This window comes from Nansenia antarctica (assembly GCF_963989245.1).
Source record: "Nansenia antarctica genome assembly, chromosome: 1".
Taxonomy (NCBI): domain Eukaryota; kingdom Metazoa; phylum Chordata; class Actinopteri; order Argentiniformes; family Microstomatidae; genus Nansenia; species Nansenia antarctica.
Window position 1 is genome coordinate 21,053,456 of NC_137674.1, and position 26,814 is coordinate 21,080,269.

A 26,814-nucleotide genomic window follows, 5' to 3' on the forward strand; every position below is an offset into this window, starting at 1 on the left:
GTTGCCATGGCAACTAGAGCGGTTGGACTCCTATTGTATCTCAGTTTACTCTTGTGTCACTCACACATCTTGAATGAATGTCTGATGATGAATCCTTTTGTTTTGTTGACAGGGTGGGATTGCATTTGTTGCAATCAAGGGGATGTTTAAGGTGTACTTCAAACAGCAGCAGTACATGAGACAAGCCCACCGCAAGATCCTCAACTTCCCAGAGCAAGAAGAGGCGTGAGGGGAGGCCTGGCAGTCACATGACAGGGGGATGGATAGTGACAGTGAACTCTGAGCAGGAACACTGGAACAGACTGGGATCAGTGGCGCCCCCTACCTCTCACGTCCCCAAGCAGCCTCACCTACCCCGAGTCGCCTCGTAAGCTGCAGATATTCATGCTGTGATTATCATTACCAAGATCTGTCATGTACAACTTCTCTAACGCGTCTGAAGGAGGAGAAAGGAGGAGAAAGACAGACACGTAAACAACAAAGAAATGTGTGCACACTTTCATACGCTGACACACACACACGCGCAAGCAGCTCACGCACATGTGACGTGTCCTCTTCCTGGAATGTGACGTGTTGTGTGACTGCAGGCGGCGTTGCAGTCTGAGGTTTGGAGAGTTGTTTTGTTAAAACATAACCAATGTTTTTGAAAAAAAATATGGGCACGGGAATTAGAACCCTTTCAGTTTTATAATAATAAATAATTGTTTTCTTAAGGTGATTTTTGCAGTTTTTAAATTCCCTTTGCCAATGTGAGATGTTTGAATGGAATGGGGCATATTATATACTTTTTTTATTTTATTGTATGGAATGAGTTTTAAAAGATGAATAATAAAGATATTTTATTATCACTAAAGGATGATTATTACATTTTAGAGGAAGTAAGATCGCAACCAAACCAACCACAGATCAAAGCAAGGAAATAGTCATGTGACATTCTGACATCCTGACATCCTGACGCTCTCCTGACTTGTTGTCAATGTTGCCAGACGTTAATGATCTCCCCTGACCTGTGATTATATTAGATTATATAAGCCTCCTCTTTATAACACTTTAGAGTTAGTCTCCAGTACAAACACTCTAACTACACATGTGTGTTGTCTAAGTCCAGTGCATAATATTCTCTTTAAAGGGACAATCTGGGATTGGTAAAAAAGAAAATCTTTTTTTTTTTTTTTTACTACAGTACTCCAGTTTGTTTCACACAATTTGAATTTGACCAATGTAATGGTAAACAAACTCTGTATAGCTTCAAAACCTGGTTCACACTCATTGATGATCCATCCATCACCTGTGAATTTTATAAATCAGTTCAGAGTGGTTCCATTCCTCCAGGCCCTCAGCTGGGCTTTGTTGTTTGAATCTCAGATTGGCTGTTTAAAGTCCAGGAGATGTGTGTTCATATGAAACACTAAGTACAGGAGATGTGTTCATATGAAACATTAAGTACAGGAGATGTGTGTTCATATGAAACACTAAGTACAGGAAATGTGTGTTCATATGAAACACTAAGTACAGGAGATGTGTTCATATGAAACATTAAGTACAGGAGATGTGTGTTCATATGAAACATTCTTGGAGAGTATTTATAGTTGTTTTTTTTACACATAATATGCCTTGGAACTTTTCATGTTGATTCTGTTTGTAGCCATGTTTCTCATGTTGTTTTGCATATTCTCATGAAGTGATGGATCGCTTTAATGTCTGATCTCATTTAAATACTAATCATTAGTTTTAATGTCTGATCTCATTTAAATACTCATTTAGATTAACAAGGCACCGCTCACCCTTTTTCTTATAAAATCAATCAAATAAGAATTCATTCTCAGATGTTTAGTAGTTTCCTGGTTATGAGATAAAAACAACAATGTCAGCAATGGGGCAGATTGGTGGATTATATATATATATATATATATATATATATATATATATATATATATATATATATATATATATATATATATTCACCTTGAAAGAGTATTATAATTATAATTTTTTTCACTTTGAACATGTCCACTAGGCTGTGTACTATAGGTTAGTGAGGGGGGAAATCCTAATGGATTTTCTTTTCAGGCTCTGACGCAACAACATGTGAAAGTTGTGCAGGCGGGCGAAGACTTCTGCAAGGCGCTGATGAATGATGCAGCATTGAAACACAGTGAGGCTGTCCACTGAATAACAGTGAGAACGACGTTGTTTTGTAACTCAAACCCTGGATGTTTCATGTTGCTTTGTATTTTAACAGACTGGAAGCAGTCACATCATTCAATGAACTATTCTTTATTTTAAATGTTTGGTAGAACCAACACAGTATATGACTTGCCATAAACCAACCAGTTGAATATGTAATGTGCACATCTCTCTAAGCTGTGCCTGGAAGACAGATGTCCTGATAGTCTGCTGTTGTGGTCAGCGCAGCTTCAAGTACATTTACTGGACAGGAAATCCATTATGCCAAAAGTGAAAAAGTTGTATAAATGTGTTGTATAGACATTGCTTCTGAATTTATACTTTCATGGTCGATTATGTGAATAAATGTATTTTTTCAAACCTTACATGTGTTGTGTTCTGCCAATTCAGTCTAAGGTTGTCGAATTTCAAAGTTGAACTGATGCAATTCAGCCTAGAAACATTCATGAGGTTGTAATGCCTTTGAAAAAGCTCACCTTCAACACAACTTTATACAGTGTTATAACTTTATACAGTGTGTTATAAGTGTTATACGGCCATTTGGAATATGTACAATGGTGCCACTTCGGCTGTTCAGTACAAACTTGTTTCTATGTGTTTTGAATGACAACAGACAATGATAGTGCCATACAGTCATTTATTAATAATACACTCACAGGAGGAAAGAAAAATAATAACTCCACACTTCAGCACTTCTGAACATATTCAGCAACGCAATCCATCCCAAACATCTGGTCAAGTCTCTGAAGCTCCTGACTGTTGAAGAGTTTCTCATGATTTGTTAGATCACAACTATTTCTCCTCCCTATAAAAACTAGCAATTCCCTCCCCCAATTCTGATATGTCATGCTTGAATCTATACTGAAAACTTGTCATGGAAAGTGAACTCTTACCCCACCCCCCCCCCAAAAAAAAATACCTAACATTTGCAAGCAATGACTGACGACTACTGGTTGACAGAGAGCATTTATTCCTACCAAAGGAACAGTGATTTAGGCTGTGTGAGACTGTTCAGTTTGTACGAAACGCAGAAATATTGCTCGATCCAATGTCAAGTCTGAACACGTCCCTGTACTCCACCACTACTACAGTAGGTAGTGACAAACTAGAGAATTTAAACATAGTAAAATGCTTGAAAACAATTAAGAAGCTTTAAGTACTGCTTTTAACAATGACAGATTATGCTCAGTCCTGTTTTTATCTGATGAATTTCAACCAGAGTGACTTCAAAAGTTGCATCGTTATCAGAATGAATAGATCTTTAAATTTCCCTTTTGAAGGAAATGCAGCATAACAGTTCATGGATGTAGGCCTGAGAACGTATGGTGAAAATCACACAAAGCTGATATAGGGTTGGGGTTATCAGAGTTGTTGGAGCCAGTGGTAGTTTGACTTGGCAAGGTTTGTGAACACCTGAGAGATCAGACCATAGCGTTGACATGGCACCAACAGAAGGATCCAGCATCGTCTCCTCAGAGAGCTGCCGTCTCCCCGTGTTCAGGTGGAGGTCAGCAAGGTCCTCAGAGCGCTGGGCTGAAACTACACTGGGCTGAAACTACGCTGGGCTGAAACTACGCTGGGCTGAAACTACGCTGGGCTCAGGCTCCACTCTGGAGTTTATTGCTTAGTAAGAAGTGCAAATCCAACACAGGACTGACCACCACACCCAGACACCAGCTTCTCTCTAACCCACCCCTGAACAACACAAGGACAACGGCTGTTCTGAGAACAACCATGCTGACCTAACCCCCCGGCTCCGTCTCTGAGCAGCAGTACTGGTCCACGTCTGACCCACAGAGACAGAAGGTCAGTCGTCTCAACATGTCTGACTCCAGCATGTCTGTGTCCTGCAGGTCCAGAGTGCTGTCGCTCTAGAGACCATCTTTACTGCCACTGACCAATCACCAACCCCCTTTGAAGGCACAAGCTAGATCTCATATGGAGAAAGATGGGGGGGGGGCGGGGGGGCTCAGTGTGCAAACTCGCTAGTGGAACACTTCATCCAGGTCAGAATAGAGAAATGAACACGACTAGAATATCAACGCAATAGAGATCCAAATCGCTAATTTATGACTCGACAAATTATTAACATGAATGACATAACATTTAAAATAGTTTATTTTTTTCTTTAATCTCAAATAAGAAGCAAAAGACTTTGAGGTACCCTGAGATGATGCTTGGATAATACAATCCGGTAGACAAACTAAAAAGGAGAAGGGAAGTGAACATGATCCTCCAGCAGTTTAGCAGTTTTAAAAAGGCTCCTCAAACATCCTCACACATTTTACTAGTTTAAATAAATCAGAAAAAAAGATTTCTTAATTTGTACAAGTATTACTAAAACAGGAATATTTCATAAGGCTGATATTTTTTCGAGATGCAGGCATATTTAAACACAAATTCATGGAGGTCGCCGTGCATCAATGAGAACAAGAAAGAAATGTCAAATGTCTGTCTGTCCAGCATGAAATATTTCCCTTCGCAGAGCTACTACCTACACCTCAGCTGCAAATTATAAACCAACAATTCTCACCCAAGCAGCATCCTTGTGGCTAAATGGAATTAAAACAGTTCTATACCTGAACCACTGCAGTACTGTTCTACAGGACTCTGGTCTGGTTATTCATTAATCTGTTAGGTGTTACTCCTCTACAACAGTCTACACAAGGTCATGAATGTGGATTGGTTTTTTCCATGAGACTAAAATACTGGTGGTGAGTTGTGTGTGTGACCTCTACTGTTATCAGGGCTATGATGATGAGAACCATTTTGCTAAATTTGTGAATCATGTCTGTTTTCCAGCACCTCTAGTGGCGCCCGCCTGCCATTACCAAAGAAACATTACACACAGAAACACACATGCAGGCCTCGTCAGACGCGTGTGTTCCTGACTCCAGTTGACTGGGTGGAGGGGGGGGGGGGGGGGACCGGGCAGGAGGGACCGAGCAGGGTCCCCAAGCCCCCCCCCCCCCCCCAACGCAAGGGCAGGGGCTGGGCCACTCACAGTTTGGCAGCCATGAAGTTGATGTGAGGCTTAGCCAATGGGAAGAGCGGTAGACTCCTCTTGAACTCTGTCATGTCCTGTACCATCACAGGCTGGGAGGGAGAGACCAGAGAGAGACAGGTCAGGATATTAGACATTAACACCCCCAAAACAGAAAACTCAGAAACCCTCGGAATTCTTTTTGAAGACTCGCTCTACAGTCCACAGCCCCCACTCTAATGCTCTACAGTCCACAGCCCCCACTCGTGTTCAGGCTTCCCGCATTACCTGTGGCAGAGCCGGGGCGGGGGCCAGGTTGACGTCGTTCTGTGAAGGGAACTCCCCGACGGCCGGGCCTGAACACAGCAGAGACACACTAGCTCGTTATCTGACACATGACATCAATGAAAACAGATCAAACCTCTGATCCCACCGCCCCAGCCCATCCTAATGAAGTGTGTCACTCACAGGACTCCATCTCCCTGGACAGGACGTGCACAGACACCTTGTGCCTCTTGGCTGCGTCCACCGCCAGCAGGTCCTACAAAGACAGAGAGAGAGAGAGATAGGTGTTACATAGAAGACAGAGAGAGAGAGGGGTGTTACATAGAAGACAGAGAGAGAGAGGGGTGTTACATAGAAGACAGAGAGAGAAAGAGAGAGAGAGAGATGTTACATAGAAGACAGACAGAGAGAGAGAGAGAGAGAGAGAGATAGGTGTTACATAGAAGACAGAGAGAGAGAGGGGTGTTACATAGAAGACAGAGAGAGAAAGAGAGAGAGGTGTTACATAGAAGACAGAGAGTAGGAACATGTACATGTACAAGAACAACATGTACTTCCATGTAATCCAGTCTTCTGATCTTCTTCAGGAATGTCATAAATGACAAGAAACCACAGTACTTTTCTGACCAAATAGTGTATATCAGAAATGAAAATAACTATCTGACCAAACAGGCCATTTCAGGATCTATCTTACCACCTAGACCTAGGACACATCTACTACCACCTAGACCTAGGACAAATCTCTTACCACCTAGACCTAGGACACATCTACTACCACCTAGACCTAGGACACATCTACTACCACCTAGACCTAGGACACATCTACTACCACTTAGACCTAGGACACATCTACTACGACCTAGACCTAGGACACATCTACTCAAATCTACTGTCATTTACAGAGCCATTACAGGATAGATCTCTTTACCCAAGCATGTTAGTAAAACTAATTCTAGATGTACTTTCAAGAAAACAATAAAAGAGCAACTTAATACAATGGAATGGTCCTGCTGAAGGAGACATAGTCTGAAATCTTTGTATCCTTCTCCTTCTCCCCTTGAAACACACCCTGGCTGGTGCAACCTCTAATTCCGGTTGTTGACACAGTGTCAGGGTCGCCCTCAGAGCTCGGAATAGAACCAGGACGTGCAGAGGAGAAGAGGAACACAGGGAGGAGAAGGAGACAGTCACCACGTGCGCGTGCACGTGCACACACAATCGCATTGAGGTCACGGCACTGGGGTCCGAGCCCTGCAGTGAGACGTCGGGCCGGGCCGCTAACAGAGACGTCTCAGGGTTGGAGTGGGGAACGAGACCTTGAGCTAAAACACTTCCGCCCCGTCTCCACCACTGGGAAACAAGTCAGGAAGTAGACCTGCTTAGCCGTAGCCTCCTACTCACCTTGTAGAACTGGATAACGTTGTCTTTAGTCAACGTCTTCAGATAGGCCACCTCGATGTTATCTGGAACACAAGACACACAGGAGCACTCACTCACTTTGGGTTTTCCCCAGATGTGTGACGATGAAGCAACAGGGGAGGGAGGCTGTTATACTGGATATCACACAGAGGGAGGCTGTTATACTGGATATCACACAGAGGGAGGCTGTTATACCGAATATCACACAGAGGGAGGCTGTTATACCGAATATCACACAGAGGGAGGCTGTTATACCGAATATGGAATATTGGAAGAGCTGTACAACACACGCTGTCTCAGGAAGGCCTCCAAGATCTCCAGGGACCCAACCCACCCTGGGTACGAACACTTTACCCGGCTGCCCTCGAAAAGGCGGTTCAGGACCTTGGCCGCAAGGACAAACAGACTGAAGAACAGCTTCTACCACAGGGCCGTCCAGGCCCTGAACACAGCAAAGACCTAGGTTCTGGGCCCTGGACAGTCTGGACGGATATTGGCAGCTGCTGGACTGAAAAAATCAGGTGTAGTGCTGAGGCACAAATATGTACATTTCAAGCCTGCAAACTGCGACACTTTAAATAAATGTGCAATAACACTATTGTGCAATATGACAACCCTAGTCGTCTATCTGTACAGTATAGTACAGTGGATAGTGTACATAGCCTTTATTTATGTAAACCAGCTCCTTCCCTTCTCGTGATTTTTTTTTTAAAAAGTGTTTTTTTTTCTTTCCTAACACGAGGGGAGCCACCCCTCCTAAATGTTGTTGTTTGGTACCTGTACTGTAGCAATGACAATAAAGACCATTCATTCATTCATTCATTCATTCATTCATTCATTCATTCATTCATTCATTCATTCATTTGAAAGCCGTAAACAACCGAAAAATTACTTAAGCAAATGGTTTATGATTTCACCATCTGGCATCATGACATTGTCAGACTCATTACACAATACACACAGGTACCGTATTTTCCGGACTATAAGTCGCGCTTTTTTTCATAGTTTGGCTGGTCCTGCGACTTATAGTCAGGTGCGACTTATATGTCAATATATATATATATATAATTTCATACTGACTGACATGAACCAAGGAGTAAACATTACCGTCTACAGCCGACAGAGGGCGCTCTGGGCTTGTGACAACTATATGCTGCTCCTATTTCCCCTGAAGAAGTTATCTAAAACATTAGCTTGTTGAAGCTAAGCAAACGGTAGCTTGGTGAACTTGCTTACTGGTAACTTGCTTGTTGGACTCGCTGGCTTGTTATGTTCATTTAGCCTATTCAGCCTCCCAGGTATGTTCTTTATGCTATTGTGTTGCTGAATAACATGCCTGACTTCTATTCAGCCTGTTGTTCTGTGTCCTATTGTGTAGTTGAATAAACTTGCCTTTCCAGATTACATGTCTGTTCTTGTACTTGGATTTTGTGAAATATATTTCTAAATAAATGCGACTTATAGTCCAGACTTATATATGGTTTTTCCTCTTAATGTTGCGTTTTTTGACTGATGCGACTTATACTCCGGAAAATACGGTAGCTACTAGCCAACTCTCATGCATGTGACCACTGACTACTACTGTTGTCATCACATGAGTGACACGCCAGATCGGGAGAGCAGGTGCCTATTCTTTTTCCTGTGCGATCTGCGATCCAGCATTCAGGACCAATATCGCACAGATATCTGATATCAATATCGGATCGGGACATCCCTAATTATTATTATTATCATTATCATCATCTAGGCAACTCTAAACTCTCCCCGAAGCTTTCGGTGGGACTGAGCCCCTGTGTGGAGACGGAGGCCTCACCTCTGAGCTTCCGGTGGGACTGAGCCCCTGTGTGGAGACGGAGGCCTCACCTCTGAGCTTCCGGTGGGACTGAGCCCCTGTGTGGAGACGGAGGCCTCACCTCTGAGCTTCCGGTGGGACTGAGCCCCTGTGTGGAGACGGAGGCCTCACCTCTGAGCTTCCGGTGGGACTGAGCCCCTGTGTGGAGACGGAGGCCTCACCTCTGAGCTTCCGGTGGGACTGAGCCCCTGTGTGGAGACGGAGGCCTCACCTCTGAGCTTCCGGTGGGACGGAGCCCCTGTGTGGAGACGGAGCCCCTGTGTGGAGACGGAGCCCCTGTGTGGAGACGGAGCCCCTGTGTGGAGACGGAGCCCCTGTGTGCAGACGGAGGCCTCACCTCTGTGGCACTGAGCCCCTGTGTGGAGACGGAGGCCCTGTGTGGAGACTGAGCCCCTGTGTGGAGACGGAGCCCCTGTGTGGAGACGGAGGACTGAGCCCCTGTGTGGAGACGGAGGCCTCACCTCTGTTCAGTGGGACTGAGCCCCTGTGTGGAGACGGAGGCCTCACCTCTGAGCTTTGGGTGGGCCTGAGCCCCTGTGTGGAGACGGAGGTGGGACTGAGCCCCTGTGTGGAGACGGAGGCCCTGTGTGGGACTGAGGCCCTGTGTGGGGACTGAGCCCCTGTGTGGAGACGGAGGCCTCACCTCTGTCAAAGTTGTACTGCTGGGAGATGATCTCGCCCCAGTACTTGGCGCACTCTGCCGCCAGCTTCTTGGGCTTGTCCAGGCGTCGGATGGCCAGGGCCTGGATGTGCTTCTGGAAGGCCTCGTCCGTCATCTCCTCCACAGACTTCTCCATGGTGACCAGGAAGGCCTCCACCCGGCTCTCCAGGTAGTGGGGAGCCTTCTCTGACTGGATGATGAAGCGCAGGCCCTGGACCCCGTTGGCGCGCCGCGGCCCGCTGAACACGATGTACCCTGGGAAGAGAGGACGAGGAGAGAGGGAGCGTTTGACAATAATGCGAGACCATCTCTCCCGGTCCTGGCATCTCTACGCTGGCTCCCTGTCAGGTTCAGAGTGAAGTTTAAAACCCTCATGTTGGTTTTTAAAGCCCTAAACGGCCTCGCCCTGCGCTACATCACACAACTCTTGGACTATGCCTCCAGCGCAAGATCCCTCAGATCCGACGAAAAGAGACTCTTGATGGTCCCCTGATCAAAGCTGGTAACAAGGGGAGATCTCGGGGCCTTTGCAGTGGAACGACCTCCCACTGAACATCAAGACCGCCCCGATCTAGAGACTTTCAAGACTCTGCTTAACACTCACTACTGAGTGAACTAGGCTACTGAGATGTTCTGATGTGTTATATATAGTATGAATCTTTACAATGTGTGTGGTTATGAATGTTAGACGTCCTCCATGTTTATTCTGTTGTCCTTACCCGTCTGTGTTTCCATATTCCATCATGTTTCCTCTCTGTTTTAAAGTCCGCGTCCAGGGCGCCCTAAACCGGTGTAGTTTGGTGCTTTGGTGTTTAAATCAAATTGACTATGACAGCTTCTCATGCAAGGGATTGGCTAACATCGCTACGGCCCAAACTTATGGTTCCAGAAACTTCCGGAACGTGTGTGTGTGTTTCACTGGCATACCTCCGTGTGGATACTATGGTGACTTACCCAGCTGCTCCTTGGTGCGCAGGGTGTTGAAGCAGGGCTCGGAGATGATCTGACAGAAGAGCTCCAGCAGCATGTTGTCGTGCGTGGTCTGCATGTCCGTCTGGTAGTAGATCTCGATGCCGCAGTTGTTGTGCACCTCATTCCTCTGCTGGTACACGTACCAGCCCCCTGCCAGGGACAGAGAGGGGCTTCAACACACACACTCTGCCAGGGACAGAGAGGGGCTTCAACACACACACACTCACCGCTCCCACACCTCAATATTGGCAGAGGTATTCAGTAGCCAATGTAATCAACATGGGCCTGACATTTACTATTGTTGGCACATGACTAGTATTATACATTTTGACTGGACCCAACATGAGACTGGATGTGATGTTTTTTTCGAGAGTAGACCTATCCTACAGGGATTGACAAAGTACTGCGGCAGTCAAAGCAGGAAACTATCCACATTGTCTACAACTTTGTGGCTAGATTGATATACGGACATCGGCGACGCACATTGATGAACGGGAGCTTCCCGGTGAGCGCCATTTGCCTACCTTTAAATGGAAAAAACTGCTTGTCTTTAGCTCAAACTGTTTCCAAATTATGAACTTCTAAAGAAGGTATGATATTTGGGCGCCAGCTGAGAGGGTTAAGTTTAACTTAAAATACTGAAAAGAGGACGAGGGAGGCTAGTTTTCATTTGGTATTGTAGTCTACAGTCTGTAGAGTAGATTTGTCTATTTTTGGGCTGACGATCTCTTGGTTTGCTCACTTACTACGGATGAAATTACAAAATTATCCATATTTTTTCTCATGCTAGTATAGCCAGATAAAAGTATCAACCCACCTGTTTAAAAGGCACCAGAATACACGAAATTGCATCTACTCTGTAAAAAATGTTTTGGGGGGGAGAACCCCCAGACCCCCTTTAGGTAATATAGACACTTACAGCATGTGTTGCCTTCATTATAAGGCTTATATATGGCTTTTAATTTTTTACGGCTCCAGACAGATTTGTTTTTTTGGTCCAATATGGCTCTTTCAACATTTTGGGTTGCCGACCCCTGGTGTAGCTGAATAACTGTTGTGTTACGTTAACATACCGGACACCTATTCAGCCTGTTGTTCTGTGTGCTATTGTGTAGTTGAATAACTTGCCTTTCCAGATTAAATGTCAGTTCTTGGTCTTGGATTTAGTTTTTCTCCTCTTCATGACGCATTTTTTGACTGATGCGACTTATACTGGAGCGACTTATAGTCCGGAAAATACGGTATTCACTCAGTGAAGTGTTCACTCACTGAAGTATTCACTCAGTGAAGTATTCACGCACTGAAGTATTCACTCACTAAAATATTCACTCACTAAAGCCCAGTTCAGATCTAGGATTCGCAACGCCACACGACGGGTCAGTTTTAAAAAGTCGCACAGGAAAAACTCGACCACTTGGCAACCGACGGGTCAAACCAAAGACCCGCGATGTCGGTTGCCAAGTGGTTTGCCGAGTTTTTCCTCTGCGAATCCTAGATCTGAACTGGAGTTCATTTGGATACAAGTGTCAGCATAGATAAGGGTTACACACATTCAGGAATAAACAATGACTCCTTAACAGTTGATATGGAGTTACTATGTTTACTATGCAGCAGTTTAGTTCAGACAGGGCAGAGGAGAAGCTCTCCAGACTGAAGCAGCTTAAGTCAACGTCCCACATTGTGCTGAGTGGCTCACTTAAGATATCCACTTAGGATGGTTTGAGTCCAGAAATGATGGAGCAGACTTTCAACTCTCTCTGTGAGTGAGTGAGTTAGAATAGAGCCTGTGTGAGAGTGAGTGAGTGAGTGAGTGAGTGAGTGGGTGAGTGAGTGAGTGAGTGAGTGAGTGAGTGAGTGAATGAGTGAATGAGTGAGTTCTGCTGGGAGTGAGAAATCCAAATGAGGGCCATGGCCAGTGGGTCTCAGGTTCTCCTCCCTCTCTGCCCCCCCCCCTCCCCCTTCAGCAGGGTTGCCATGGGGACGGGGTGACAGGTGTGTGAACGGGGGGGGGTTGACGGAGGAGGAGGAAGTGATAGAGGGCATCTTGACCTACCGTCTGGGACCTGCACCTCCCTGTAGCGAATCAGCTGGCTGGGGAGGAGGGGCTTGGTGTGAGCATGCTGGATGAGGGTGTCCTCCACCATCTGCACCATACTTAAAGCAGACTGGAGAGAACGAGGGAGGGAGGGAGGAAGAGAGGGAGGGAGGGAGAGAGAGAGAGGGACAGAGAGAGGAAGGGAGGGAGGGAGAGAGAGGAAGGGAGGGAGGGAGGGAGAGAGGGAGGGAAAGAGAGAGAGGGAGGAAGAGAGGGAGGGAGACAGAGAGAGGAAGGGAGGGAGGGAGGGAGAGAGAGAGGGAGAGAGGGAGGGAGACAGAGAGAGGAAGGGAGGGAGAGGAAGGGAGGGAGGGAAAGAGAGAGAGAGGGAGAGAGAGCTCTGACTTGAGAACATTTGTGTCTTCAGAAAATTTCCTTCTTTTACACCGTGTGAACATTTGGAATTGATTGAATTGAAACAGAGGCCTGTAATTCTATACTACATAGTGGGTTGCTATGGAGATGAAGAGGACCAGTGTTTCGTCCCCTGCCTGGTGAATCAAATTCCCTCTTCTCTAGACTCGACTCTTCTCTAGACTCGACTCTAGACTCTAGAATCAGACCATCACCAAGAACCAGGGAGAGGACAGAGAGGACAGTCATCTTACATAGATGGGCTTTGGTCTGAGCTAAGTGTGTCTGTGTGGGTGAGGGTCTGTGTGTCTGTGTGGGTGAGGGTAAGTGTGTCTGTGTGGGTGAGGGTAAGTGTGTCTGTGTGGGTGAGGGTCTGTGTGTCTGTGTGGGTGAGGGTCTGTGTGTCTGTGTGGGTGAGGGTCTGTGTGTCTGTGTGGGTGAGGGTCTGTGTGTCTGTGTGGGTGAGGGTCTGTGTGTCTGTGTGGGTGAGGGTCTGTGTGTCTGTGTGGGTGAGGGTCTGTGTGTCTGTGTGGGTGAGGGTCTGTGTGGGTGAGGGTAAGTGTGTCTGTGTGGGTGAGGGTAAGTGTGTCTGTGTGGGTGAGGGTCTGTGTGTCTGTGTGGGTGAGGGTAAGTGTGTCTGTGTGGGTGAGGGTCTGTGTGTCTGTGTGGGTGAGGGTCTGTGTGGGTGAGGGTAAGTGTGTCTGTGGGTGAGGGTAAGTGTGTCTGTGTGGGTGAGGGTGTGTGTGGGTGAGGGTAAGTGTGTCTGTGTGGGTAAGTGTGTCTGTGTGGGTGAGGGTGTGTGTGGGTGAGGGTGTGTGTGGGTGAGGGTGTGTGTGGGTGAGGGTGTGTGTGGGTGAGGGTGTGTGTGGGTGAGGGTGTGTGTGTCTGTGTGGGTGAGGGTCTGTGTGGGTGAGGGTAAGTGTGTCTGTGTGGGTGAGGGTAAGTGTGTCTGTGTGGGTGAGGGTCTGTGTGTCTGTGTGGGTGAGGGTCTGTGTGGGTGAGGGTAAGTGTGTCTGTGTGGGTGAGGGTGTGTGTGGGTGAGGGTAAGTGTGTCTGTGTGGGTAAGTGTGTCTGTGTGGGTGAGGGTGTGTGTGGGTGAGGGTGTGTGTGGGTGAGGGTGTGTGTGGGTGAGGGTGTGTGTGGGTGAGGGTGTGTGTCATTATGGGGAAACTGCAGTAGCACTTAAACAAACATGTTAGGATAGCCTGATGTCCTAAAGCTCTCTGTCTGTTAGTCTTGAACCAGCCACATACAACATTCAAATGCAAAATGGCACATCTGTTCATTATCAAACAAACCTGCTTGGTGACGTTGCCATGGAGAAGGGTTTCGATGTGTAACCGTGACAACAGCTGAGGGATGAAGGCCTTGAGGCGGGCGAGAGTGACGTCTGGAAAACAGATACAGACAGGAGCAATCAATCACCGAGCCCTTCTCTGCCTGGTCGTGGGAGGAAAGAGTCCAAGGCGTCAGTCATCAGGGTGGGAGGGGCCATCACCATGGTGCTCCTGTCACTGACACCACAGACACGGCCACACCCACTGATGAGACACTGACTGATCTGAATTCAAAAAGCATCCGACCCCGATTCCAAGAGTGGAGGAGGGGAGAGGTGGATGAGTGGCTGGAGGAGGAGGAGGAGGAGAGAGGTGGATGAGAGAGGTGGATGAGTGGCTGGAGGAGGAGGAGGAGGAGAGAGGAGGGGAGAGGTGGATGAGTGGAGGAGGAGGAGGAGGAGGAGAGAGGAGGAGGAGAGAGGTGGATGAGTGGCTGGAGGAGGAGGAGGAGGAGAGAGGAGGAGGAGGGGAGAGGTGGATGAGTGGCTGGAGGAGGAGGAGGGGAGAGATGTGGATGAGTGGAGGAGGAGGAGGAGAGAGGAGGAGGAGGAGGAGGAGAGAGGTGGATGAGTGGAGGAAGAGGGGAGAGGTGGATGAGGAGGAGGTGGAGGAGGAGGAGGTGGATGAGTGGAGGAGGAGGAGGAGGGGAGAGGTGGATGAGTGGAGGAGGAGGAGAGGAGATTAGGATGAGTGGCTGGAGGGGGAGGAGGAGGAGAGAGGAGGAGGAGGAGGGGAGAGAGGTGGATGAGTGGGGGAGGAGGAGGAGGGTTGATTTGACCGAGTCATCGCCGGTTTGATTAACTGAGCTTTCGTTCACACAAAGAGGACATTGTGTCAAGGCATTGTTATTATTGAACTAAAGATGAATATGCTGTACCACAGAGGACAGCCTGTACCACAGAGAACAGCCTGTAGCACAGAGAACAGCCTGTAGCACAGAGAACAGCCTGTAGCACAGAGAACAGCCTGTAGCACAGAGAACAGCCTGTAGCACAGAGAACAGCCTGTACCACAACATCTTCTGCTACTCCGCTGAGGCATCAGTGCATAGAGAGCCCTGGCTCCCCGCTGGTGGAATGAGCTTCCCACGGCGGTCAGAACTGCAGAGTCACTCCCCCTCTTCCGTCGGAGACTGAAGACCTCCATCTCTTCAGGCTACACCTTAACTGCTCCTCCTGAGACATCTACTACCCCCCAGCACTCTGTCTCCTGCTTTTCCCCTATACTATACGCCTCCTAAGACTTCTACTGCCCCCATTGTCCTGTCTCTCCAGTGTCAAAAACAAAAACAAAACAAAAACGTTTCCTTCTATCACAACGACTGTCAGTGGCCCCTGGGCCTGAGCTAGATCACTCTTCCTGCTACGACTGGTGGATTGATGATTCACTTGTTTCGTCAAATGTAGCGATTGTAAATCGCTTTGGAATAAGGACACTGCTGAATGGCAAATATGTTAATGTAAAAAAGGGGGGGGGGGGGGGAGGAGTGTGTGTGAGCGGAGGAGAGGAGGTCCTCACCGTCCAGGGCTTCCTTCAGCTCGTCTTTGGTCCAGGCCACCTCAGTCATCATCAGGCGCAGGTAGTACATGGCGTGCTGGTGGGGCTGCTCCGCCCGGAAGTTGTTCAGGGACCTCATATACTGGAGGAGACACAGACCTGGGGTCAGTATATACACCTACATATAACCTGGGGTCAGTATATACACCTACATACAGTATATCTCAAAAGTGAGTACACCCTTTAGATTTTTTGCAAATATTCTGTTATATCCTTTCAGGGGATAACATTATCCTACTGAAACTTTGATATAACATAAAGTACTCAGTGTGCTGCTTGAATAACAGTATAGATTTATTGTCCTTTGAAAATGACTCAGTACACAGCTGTTAATGTTTAAACAGCTGGCAACAAAAGTGAGTACACCCCATAGTGAACATGTCCTAATTGTGCCCAATGATGTTGTTTTCCCGCCCTGGTGTCATGTGACTCGTTCGTGTTACAAGGATTCAGGTGTAAATGATAAGCAGGGCTGTTAAATTTGGTGTTTTGGGCACAATTCTCTCTGAATGCTGGACAACATGGCACCTCATGGCAAGGAACTCTCTGAGCGGCTGAAAAAAAGGATTATTGCGCTTCACAAAGATGGCCTTGGCTATAAGAAGATTGCCAACACCCTGAAAATGAGTTGCAGCACAGTGGCTAAGATCATACAGCGGTTTTCCAGGACACGTTCCACTCGGAACAGGCCTCGCCAGGGTCAACCAAAGAAGTTGAGTCCACGTCAGGGTTTCCGTTAACCGGTAATTACCGTCTTTGTCCGGTAAAATATGTTGAAGTCCGACATATTTAAACCTCTTCGGTCATAATGTCCGGTGAAAACATTTTGAATACAATTCGCTAAAGTTTAATTGTCACATTCTGATTCCTTCTATATTAAAAAAGACGAATATATAGGCTATGTTGTGTCTTGTTGTTCTCTAACTTACAAGATACACTTTATATTAATAATACTCTGGTCTCTGGAGCAACGTTCAACGAGCGTCTTTATTCAGCATCCCAACGACAACTAGACCACACTAGTCGATCGATGATAACATTGTCAAGATGTAATGCTAAGGAGGCAATAGCAATCAATCCCAGATCTATGCTAAACATAGCAATATACTACAGGCTATATATTTCTTTTATTATTATATGATTTGACGCCGGCATGATGATGACTCCGCGAAACAGCGGTAATAGCCTGCCTAGCGTTTAGATGGGGAAGGAAAAATGTTCTGCTCACCGTGCAAAAAATCGGGGAGGAATAACGGATTCACGAGAGGAGCAACGAATATGAGAATGTTGCACTTTTCAATAAAATGTTATAAATCTAGACATTGTGGTATTTCTTTATATACGTATCCCAGCCTGCCTATCAATTGTTTCTCAATAAACAGTTATGTTCTCCTCATTGTCATACTCCCGAGTCCGATTAAGTATGATTTGACAGGCAGCTAAACTAAATGCCTTCCCAACCAGCGAGACCTGGTTATAGAAATGACGTTGTTTTATTGATAAAAAAGGGTAAAACTGGAAAGAGAAAATAGAAAACTCACATTAATCCCAAACAATTTAACAGACTTCAGTTAACATAATGTGGAGTCCGTTCATTGATCGATGCAGTCTGTTCAGTTCCCAGTGTGGCGCGCGTTCAGCGCTGGACATATGGCATAGCGCGCATGCGAATCATGAAAACCTATATTATTATATTTATTATATAGCTCGCATCTAATCGTATCGGATGAGAAATAGACATTAAATGGCATATATAGGCTACACAACAGTAATCACCGCGACAAACAGCTATATTATATTTTAATATGATGACCGGAATATCTCACGTTTGTCCGGTAAATTGAAATCTTCCCGGACACGTTGACCGGCGCCAATTTTTTCTAACGGAAACCCTGGTCCACGTGCTCAGCGTCATATCCAGAGGTTGGTTTCCAAAAATAGACGTGCGAGTGCTTCCAGCATTGCTGCAGAGGTTGCAGAAGTGGGATGTCAGCCGGTCAGTGCCCAGACCATACGCCGCACACTGCATCAAATCGGTTTGTATGGCCGTCGCCCCAGACAGAAGCCTCTTCTGAAACCGATGCATAAGAAAGCCCGCAAACAGTTTGCTGAAGACAATGAATCCAAGAACATAAGTTACTGGAACCATGTCCTGTGGTCTGATGAGACCAAAATAAACCTGTTTGGGTCAGATGGTGTCCGGCGTGTGTGGCGGCACCCTGGTGAGGAGTACCAAGACAAATGTGTTTTGCCTACAGTCAAGCATGGTGGTGGCAGCATCATGGTCTGGGGCTGCATGAGTGCTGCCGGCACTGGGGAGCTGCATTTCATTGAGGGACACATGAATTCCAATATATACTGTGACATCCTGCAGCAGAGCATGATCCCCTCTCTTCGGAAACTGGGCCGTAGGGCAGTTTTCCAACATGATAATGACCCTAAACACACCTCCAAGATGACAACGGCCTTGCTGAAGAAGCTGAAGGTTAAGGTGATGGACTGGCCAAGTATGTCTCCAGACCTAAACCCAATTGAGCACATGTGGGGCATCCTCAAGAGGAAGGTGGAGGAGTGCAAGGTGTCCAACATCCGTGGGCTCCGTGATGTCGTCATGGAGGAGTGGAAGAAGATTCCAGAAGCAACCTGTGCAGCTCTGGTGAATTCCATGCCCAGGAGGGTTAAAGCAGTGCTAGATAACAATGGTGGTCACACAAAATATTGACACTTTGGGCACAATTTAGACATGTTCACTATGGGGTGTACTCACTTTTGTTGCCAGCTGTTTAGACATTAACAGCTGTGTACTGAGTAATTTTCAATGGACAATACATCTATACTGTTATTCAAGCAGCACACTGACTACTTTAAGTTATATCAAAGTTTCATTAAGATAGTGTTATCCCCTGAAAGGATATGACAGAATATGTGCAAAAATCTAAAGGGTGTACTCACTTTTGAGATATACTGTATAACCTGGGGTCAGTATATACACACCTACATATAACCTGGGGTCAGTATATACACCTACATATAACCTGGGGTCAGTATATACACCTACATATAACCTGGGGTCAGTATATACACAGGACCGTGGTGGATATAGTCACAGTCCAAACTGCCTATAGGAGATTCTACAAGTTTGTTCATCCTTCATAGTTCCTAAAGCCTGGTACACAAAGATTTTCCAAATCTTAACAGATTTTTTTTATCTGAGACAGACCCCACACATGAAGATAAGAAATCTATGGCATGAACAGTTTTGATCGTATTGTGTGTTGTGTGTGTGCTCCGATATTCCCAATACAGCACACCCCATACATAAAGATCTGTCCTACGACAGTCTAGAGTCTCGTCCCCCAAATCTCGTGTGATCAAACGTGATCTAACGTAGTACCCTGACTGACCTGTACAAGGCAGCGACAGGGCAAATAAAGTGCTGAAGAACGAAAAAAGACGCGAGCTTCATGATTGGCTACATTCCACCACGTCACAATCCACGCAGTCTGGAGTTGTCAATTCTGCCCAACACACAACAGGATTTTTGATCGTAAATATTGAACGTTTAATATTTACGATCGTTGGCCCCGACCATTTTCCGAGCAGATTGTCGGGAGAAATGGACTCTTAACACACCTCACACCACAGGATAATCTTGTAGGATAATCTTTAGAGCCATCCCATAATCGGGCGTTTGCTGTCCTTGGTCGGGAGGAGGGAAATCGGGCCAAAACCAGCCAGATTATCTTTATGTGTGTACCAGGCCAGATTATCTTAATGTGTGTAACAGGCCAGATTATCTCTATGTGTGTACCAGGCCAGATTATCTATATGTGTGTACCAGGCCATATTATCTCTATGTGTGTACCAGGCCAGATTATCTTTACGTGTGTACCAGGCCAGATTATCTTTACGTGTGTACCAGGCCAGATTATCTCTATGTGTGTACCAGGCCAGATTATCTCTATGTGTGTACCAGGCCAGATTATCTCTGTGTGTACCAGGCCAGATTATCTCTGTGTGTACCAGGCCAGATTATCTCTGTGTGTGTACCAGGCCAGATTATCTCTATGTGTGTACCAGGTTTAAGGCATCAATAACAACGGACAATGAAAGGATTACATCTCAGTCTGGTGATGACATCAGAGCCAGATGAAACCACAGACACGGGGGATCGGGGCTTTTTCTTACCGCTTCCTTAATGATGTCAAAGCGCCTCTCGTCGATCTCAAACGTGGCCATCTTCTCCACTATCTTCTTGAGCAGGATGTTCTGCTTGTCGTTATAGCCTTTCACTGAGAGCTGTGGAAGATAGAGGGAGGAGGGGAGAGAGAGAGAGAGAGAGAGAGAGGGATGGAATGAGTGGAACAATATTGTTGCTGTGCTTCTGTGGGACATCAAAAAGTATTTCTGTGTCGGTGAGGGTTAAGTGTCATTACGGGGAAACTGCAGGATGGCAGGCTGTGGAAATCTCTGCACTGACTGTTGATGCAATAGTGTTGGTCTCTCTCTGTCTGTCTCTCGTTAGTACTGCTATTAGAATGTTCTATCTGCAGAAAACATTTCAACATTCATCCTAGTAAAATGCAACATGTTAAAGACGAGCACAGTCAAGGTGATCTCTCTGATCTGCTTTGCCTCATCATCCAAACCTTTGGCTTTTCATGAATCAGCAACTCTTGTCTCTCACCCCCCCGCCCCCCTCTCATCTAACAACCTCATTATCACCTCCCCCCTCCCTCTCATCTAACAACCTCATTATCACCTCCCCCCCCTCCCTCTCATCTAACAACCTCATTATCACCTCCCCCCTCCCTCTCATCTAACAACCTCATTATCACCTCCCCCCCTCCCTCTCATCTAACAACCTCATTATCACCTCCCCCCTCCCTCTCATCTAACAACCTCATTATCACCTCCCCCCTCCCTCTCATCTAACAACCTCATTATCACCTCCCCCCTCCCTCTCATCTAACAACCTCATTATCACCTCCCCCCCTCCCTCTCATCTAACAACCTCATTATCACCTCCCCCCTCCCTCTCATCTAACAACCTCATTATCACCTCCCCCTCCCTCTCATCTAACAACCTCATTATCACCTCCCCCCCTCCCTCTCATCTAACAACCTCATTATCACCTCCCCCCCTCCCTCTCATCTAACAACCTCATTATCACCTCCCCCCCCTCATCTAACAACCTCATTATCACCTCCCCCCCTCCCTCTCATCTAACAACCTCATTATCACCTCCCCCCTCCCTCTCATCTAACAACCTCATTATCACCTCCCCCCCCTCATCTAACAACCTCATTATCACCTCCCCCCCTCCCTCTCATCTAACAACCTCATTATCACCTCCCCCCCTCCCTCTCATCTAACAACCTCATTATCACCTCCCCCCTCCCTCTCATCTAACAACCTCATTATCACCTCCCCCCCCTCATCTAACAACCTCATTATCACCTCCCCCCCTCCCTCTCATCTAACAACCTCATTATCACCTCCCCCCCTCCCTCTCATCTAACAACCTCATTATCACCTCCCCCCTCCCTCTCATCTAACAACCTCATTATCACCTCCCCCTCCCCCCCCTCTCATCTAACAACCTCATTATCACCTCCCCCCTCCCTCTCATCTAACAACCTCATTATCACCTCCCCCCCTCCCTCTCATCTAACAACCTCATTATCACCTCCCCCCCTCCCTCTCATCTAACAACCTCATTATCACCTCCCCCCTCCCTCTCATCTAACAACCTCATTATCACCTCCCCCCCTCCCTCTCATCTAACAACCTCATTATCACCTCCCCCCTCCCTCTCATCTAACAACCTCATTATCACCTCCCCCCTCCCTCTCATCTAACAACCTCATTATCACCTCCCCCCCTCCCCTCTCATCTAACAACCTCATTATCACCCCCCCCTCCTCCCTCTCACTAACAACCTCATTAGCCTGGAGGATCCCTAGCCAGCCACACCACTGCTGCCTCAGCGTAATCATTCAGCCTAGACCAGCCTAATGGTGCTGATCTAGGAGCATCAGTGCAAAACGACATGGCATCAACACACAGGTAATTACTCCCATAACAATATATACTTTAACTCATTTCTTGTGATTTGACTGTCTTATTCCCCTCTTGTTTTTAGCACGTAAACTGTATTTGGGTGTTATGAAAAAAAACGATTACAATTCAAATATACACACACACAACATCTGAAATTATTCTAAACAAACACAGGCCTAGTTTGGATGTTAAACACAGGGGAGGAGGAGGTGTTAAACACAGGGGAGGAGGTGTTAAACACAGGGGAGGATGTGTTAAACACAGGGGAGGAGGTGTTGAACACAGGTGAGGAGGTGTTAAACACAGGGGAGGAGGTGTTAAACACAGGGGAGGAGGTGTTAAACACAGGGGAGGAGGTGTTAAACACAGGTGAGGGGGTGTTGAACACAGGTGAGGGGGTGTTAAACACAGGGGAGGAGGTGTTAAACACAGGGGAGGAGGTGTTAAACACAGGGGAGGAGGTGTTAAACACAGGGGAGGAGGTGTTAAACACAGGTGAGGGGGTGTTGAACACAGGTGAGGAGGAGGTGTTGAACACAGGGGAGGAGGAGGTGTTAAACACAGGGGAGGAGGAGGTGTTAAACACAGGGGAGGAGGAGGTGTTAAACACAGGGGAGGAGGAGGTGTTAAACACAGGTGAGGAGGAGGTGTTGAACACAGGTGAGGAGGAGGTGTTGAACACAGGTGAGGAGGAGGTGTTGAACACAGGTGAGGAGGAGGTGTTAAACACAGGGGAGGAGGTGTTGAACACAGGTGAGGAGGAGGTGTTGAACACAGGGGAGGAGGTGTTGAACACAGGGGAGGAGGTGTTAAACACAGGGGAGGAGGAGGTGTTAAACACAGGGGAGGAGGAGGTGTTAAACACAGGGGAGGAGGAGGTGTTAAACACAGGGGAGGAGGAGGTGTTAAACACAGGGGAGGAGGTGTTAAACACAGGGGAGGAGGAGGTGTTAAACACAGGGGAGGAGGTGTTAAACACAGGGGAGGAGGAGGTGTTAAACACAGGGGAGGAGGAGGTGTTAAACACAGGGGAGGAGGAGGTGTTAAACACAGGGGAGGAGGTGTTAAACACAGGGGAGGAGGTGTTGTACACAGGGGAGGAGGAGGTGTTGTACACAGGGGAGGAGGTGTTGTACACAGGGGAGGAGGTGTTAAACACAGGGGAGGAGGAGGTGTTAAACACAGGGGAGGAGGTGTTGTACACAGGGGAGGAGGTGTTAAACACAGGGGAGGAGGAGGTGTTAAACACAGGGGAGGAGGAGGTGGTAAACACAGGGAAGGAGGTGTTAAACACAGGGGAGGAGGTGTTAAACACAGGGGAGGAGGAGGTGTTGAACACAGGTGAGGAGGTGTTAAACACAGGGGAGGAGGTGTTAAACACAGGGGAGGAGGTGTTGAACACAGGTGAGGAGGTGGTAAACACAGGGGAGGAGGTGTTAAAGCTGTTAGTAAGGTTAGAGAGAGAGAGGAGCACAGCACCACCACCACCACAAACCAAAGTTCTGAAGAAAAGGGAGAGCTTCAGAGAAGTAGTCATTCGTCTACTACTCATATCCTATGACTTCAGGACACAGCTCCAGTCATCTACTACTCGTATGTCATATCCTATGACTTCAGGACACAGCTCCAGTCACAACTGACTATTGGAATGATGACTCAGCAGAATCCAACAATAACAAGCTTTGGCTTGGTTTCTTATGATTTGTGAAGGAGACACTTGTATTGTTCTACAATCTGGCTATATATTAGTTATAGAAGCTCAACTTGCCCCATAAACCTTCAGATAGACAGACGCACACATGCAGAAAGAGAGCATAGAAGGGGGAAAAAAAGCCAGTCACCACACACTCTCAAAGCCTCAAGCTAGGCCCGCCCTGCTCCCCTCAGACCCCTGGCTGTTTGGAGGGGGGGGGGGGACGGACGCGGACGGACGCTGTACTTACAAGGATGGCATTCCTCCCTGAGGCTATGCCATAGACCAGCCCAGCCAGGCGGGCTGCATATGAATACTCTTTTAAATCGTCCTTCAATAACCTGAGAAACAGGTAGGTCAGGTTGCAGTGCAGGGGGTCTGAGTATAGGTAGCGACTAACGAAAAAAAGAAAAAGAAAAAGAAAAAAAGACATTGTTGGGATGGGGGGGGGGGAATGATATCGTAAAAAAAAGAAAAGAAAAAGGACAAGCCAGATAAAGAGTATGTATATGCAGCCTCGTGACCGGCTTTCTGTCTGTCTAAAAGTGACGGAGTACCGCTAAAGCGAACACTGCTACCACCGCTGATCCCAAGGCCGCTATGTCTACCATAGAGACGGCTCCTGAGGTGTCCGCTTCCTCCAAATCTACTTTTCTGAGAAAACAACATGTCATCTGTGGACCACAAAGGTTCTCTGCTGCCAATTGTCATCTCCACTGGAAAAGCCAAACAGACACCTCTGGAGACTAGGGCGGGTGACCAGGTGGTTTTGGGGGGGGGGGGGGTGAGGGAAAGAGGAAGGATGAATGAGAAGGATGAGGTGGTTGGAGGCCTAGGTTGAGAACGCTCCATGCCTGGAGAGGGGAGCTTTGGGGGTGGATGGGACATGAGGATACTTACATACATCCCATAGATGGTATTTTGGAGGTCATAGTTCAAGCCAGCTAGCTCGGCTGCATATGCATACTCGTTGAGGGAGTCCTTGAGGAGCTCCAGGTACAAATATGCCATGTTACAATGCAAGGGGTCCACATACGCAAACGGGCTGTAGAGAAAACAGCAGTGGTGAATCACACAAACACCCCCACAGGCAGAAGCTGCCCTCCTCCAAGGTCTCCTTGAAACCTCAGTAGCAGTATAGCAAACACCTTCATTATCAAAACAGTAGCAGCATAGCCAACACCTTCATTATCAAAACAGTAGCAGCATAGCCAACACCTTCATTATCAAAACAGTAGCAGCATAGCCAACAGCTTCATTATCAAAACAGTAGCAGCATAGCTAATATGTTCATTATCAAAACAGTAGCAGCATAGCTAATACGTTCCTTATCAAAACAGTAGCAGCATAGCTAATACATTCATTATCAAAACAGTAGCAGCATAGCTAATACATTCATTAGAAAGAGCCAAATTAGCAGGACCAGCATTCTTACTGACGGGTCACTGCCAAGACTCCAGTTTATGATCAAAACAGCATCATTATGGACCTAGCTCTATCGGTTGGCCGAAAGGCCAACACAATGACGATAAGTAGGAGAATCAGTCTCTATGGCAACACATCACCTCATACCAGTGTACTTGGAATGTTCACATAAGGGTGGTGGGACTTGGTTACGAACCTGAAGAACTCAAAGTTCAGGCACGCCTTTGGTAGGAAAAACTTGTCATCCTGCTTGAACCACACCTTGCTCATAGCAGTGTCCTGAATGAACAAAAGAAGGTTTGTTAGCAGCATCAGAGTACATTGAGGAGGCAGAGCATGCTAGTGATAGATTAAGACTGGTCTAAGCCTTATAGACTAGTCTTATATTCTCATAAACCTAGATTAAGACTGGTCTAAGCCTTATAGACTAGTCTTATATTCTCATAAACATAGATTAAGACTGGTCTAAGCCTTAGACTAGTTTTATATTCTCATAAACATAGATTAAGACTGGTCTAAGCCTTAGACTAGTCTTATATTGTCAGGTTAGACCAGTCTAATTAAGACTGCCTGTTGCATAAAAAAATAAGACTGACTTATTTTGAGGTTAGAAAGTTAGCCTTCCCCCCTGGCTAAGGTTGACATAAGAGCTGTGTTGCTATGGGAACGAGTCAGGGCTAGTAGCTAGCTAACACTGTAACTCCAGTGCGCTAAACTACTTCACTGGTTAAAACTGCTAAGCAGTATATTTTTCTCCACATTTTATTCCTACAATATGTGTGGTGGCCTGGGAAAACCCGTCGGCTGTCGCTGGCGTTCGTTCGTGGCAAAGAGCAAATATAGATGGAAATCGCGATTTTGGCGATTTTGATATTATGTGCAGGGGTGCACATAACTTTTTGGGGCCAGTGCTCAGAGGAGCACCTAGGGATGCTGCTTGGTGCTCCCCGAGCTCGCGAGTCACGACCCGTCCCACAGGATGGATAAAAAAGGGATACATGGATAACTTATATTAGCAAAACGATAAAGATGAACGAACAAATGCTTGTGTGCAAAACAAAAGAAAGAAATGCAAAATCAAGCTCTTTAAGCATGAAAGTCTGTCACTCCTTTAAACACAATGAAATCAACTGACATCTCTTTAAGCACTAACTGAATGTCTGTTCTTTAAACACACTGAAATAAACGGACATCTCTTTAAGCACTGCTCTGTTCTGTAAACACTCAACTTTTCAACAAAAATTAATGAATGAATGGTCTTTATTGTCATTGCTATAGTACAGATACCAAACAACGAAATTTGGGAGGGGTGGGGGGGAGCACCCCTGGTGCTAGGAAAGAAAGAAAAAAAAAAAAAAAAAAAAGCTGTTGGTGCGCAAGAGCGCCTTTATGCGGCTGATCTGCCGCGCAGCATGCATTTTGGCGACGCATGCGCACTGGCGCACCAGTTATGTGCACCCCTGATTATGTGGTATTCTAGTACTTTGAACTCCATACTACATTATGGTGAATAAACATTTTAAGAAAACAAAAGAGAAAGTACTTATTTTGATGTTTTTGTGGCGGGTAGTTTGCTAGCGAAACAACATCACGTTGAACGTGTCTCATTCTCAGTTAAGCAACGCACGCACACATGAGCGAAAGGAGATACGATACTTCCACCTGTGTTATTGCCAGTTTACTGATGCTCACAATAAGCATAAAGTAATAAAATCTTAACTAGAAAACACACAAATGGATCTGTCCCTCGCATACCGACGAGGCGAGCAGACTACCACCGCATCACAAGCAGACAAACGAGACCGGCCGATCTGCATAGGCTCCTCCCCCGACCCGGAGGAGAAAGGGGAGGATTTCTCCCCTTTCACTTTTTTTGACATGCTACATTAAAATGCTCATAACTTTTTAAAATAAAGGGCTATCTCAGTCA

At 46.6% G+C, this 26,814-nt stretch overlaps 2 protein-coding genes across 3 annotated transcripts in view; one reads left to right on the forward strand and one right to left on the reverse strand.

The window, feature by feature from the left end:
* Window positions 1-1,116, forward strand: part of marchf5 (membrane-associated ring finger (C3HC4) 5) — a 57,564-nt gene extending 56,448 nt beyond the window's left edge. The window contains exon 6 of the mRNA XM_080535103.1: window positions 113-1,116. Coding sequence (XP_080391229.1) covers window positions 113-229 — 117 coding nt within the window. The 3' untranslated portion in view covers window positions 230-1,116. The remainder of the gene's footprint in view (window positions 1-112) is intronic.
* Window positions 1,117-2,810: 1,694 nt separating this feature from the next.
* The window catches only part of ide (insulin-degrading enzyme), a 56,220-nt gene continuing 32,216 nt past the window's right edge, over window positions 2,811-26,814 (reverse strand). For both annotated transcript variants that reach the window (XM_080534250.1, XM_080534249.1), the window contains exons 14-25: window positions 25,081-25,163; window positions 24,360-24,504; window positions 19,891-20,001; window positions 15,664-15,784; window positions 14,107-14,198; window positions 12,413-12,524; window positions 10,342-10,509; window positions 9,370-9,642; window positions 6,857-6,918; window positions 5,639-5,711; window positions 5,459-5,526; window positions 2,811-5,283 (exon numbers count right to left, since the gene is read on the reverse strand). In XM_080534250.1, coding sequence (XP_080390376.1) covers window positions 5,188-5,283; window positions 5,459-5,526; window positions 5,639-5,711; window positions 6,857-6,918; window positions 9,370-9,642; window positions 10,342-10,509; window positions 12,413-12,524; window positions 14,107-14,198; window positions 15,664-15,784; window positions 19,891-20,001; window positions 24,360-24,504; window positions 25,081-25,163 — 1,404 coding nt within the window. In that variant the 3' untranslated portion in view covers window positions 2,811-5,187. The remainder of the gene's footprint in view (window positions 5,284-5,458; window positions 5,527-5,638; window positions 5,712-6,856; window positions 6,919-9,369; window positions 9,643-10,341; window positions 10,510-12,412; window positions 12,525-14,106; window positions 14,199-15,663; window positions 15,785-19,890; window positions 20,002-24,359; window positions 24,505-25,080; window positions 25,164-26,814) is intronic.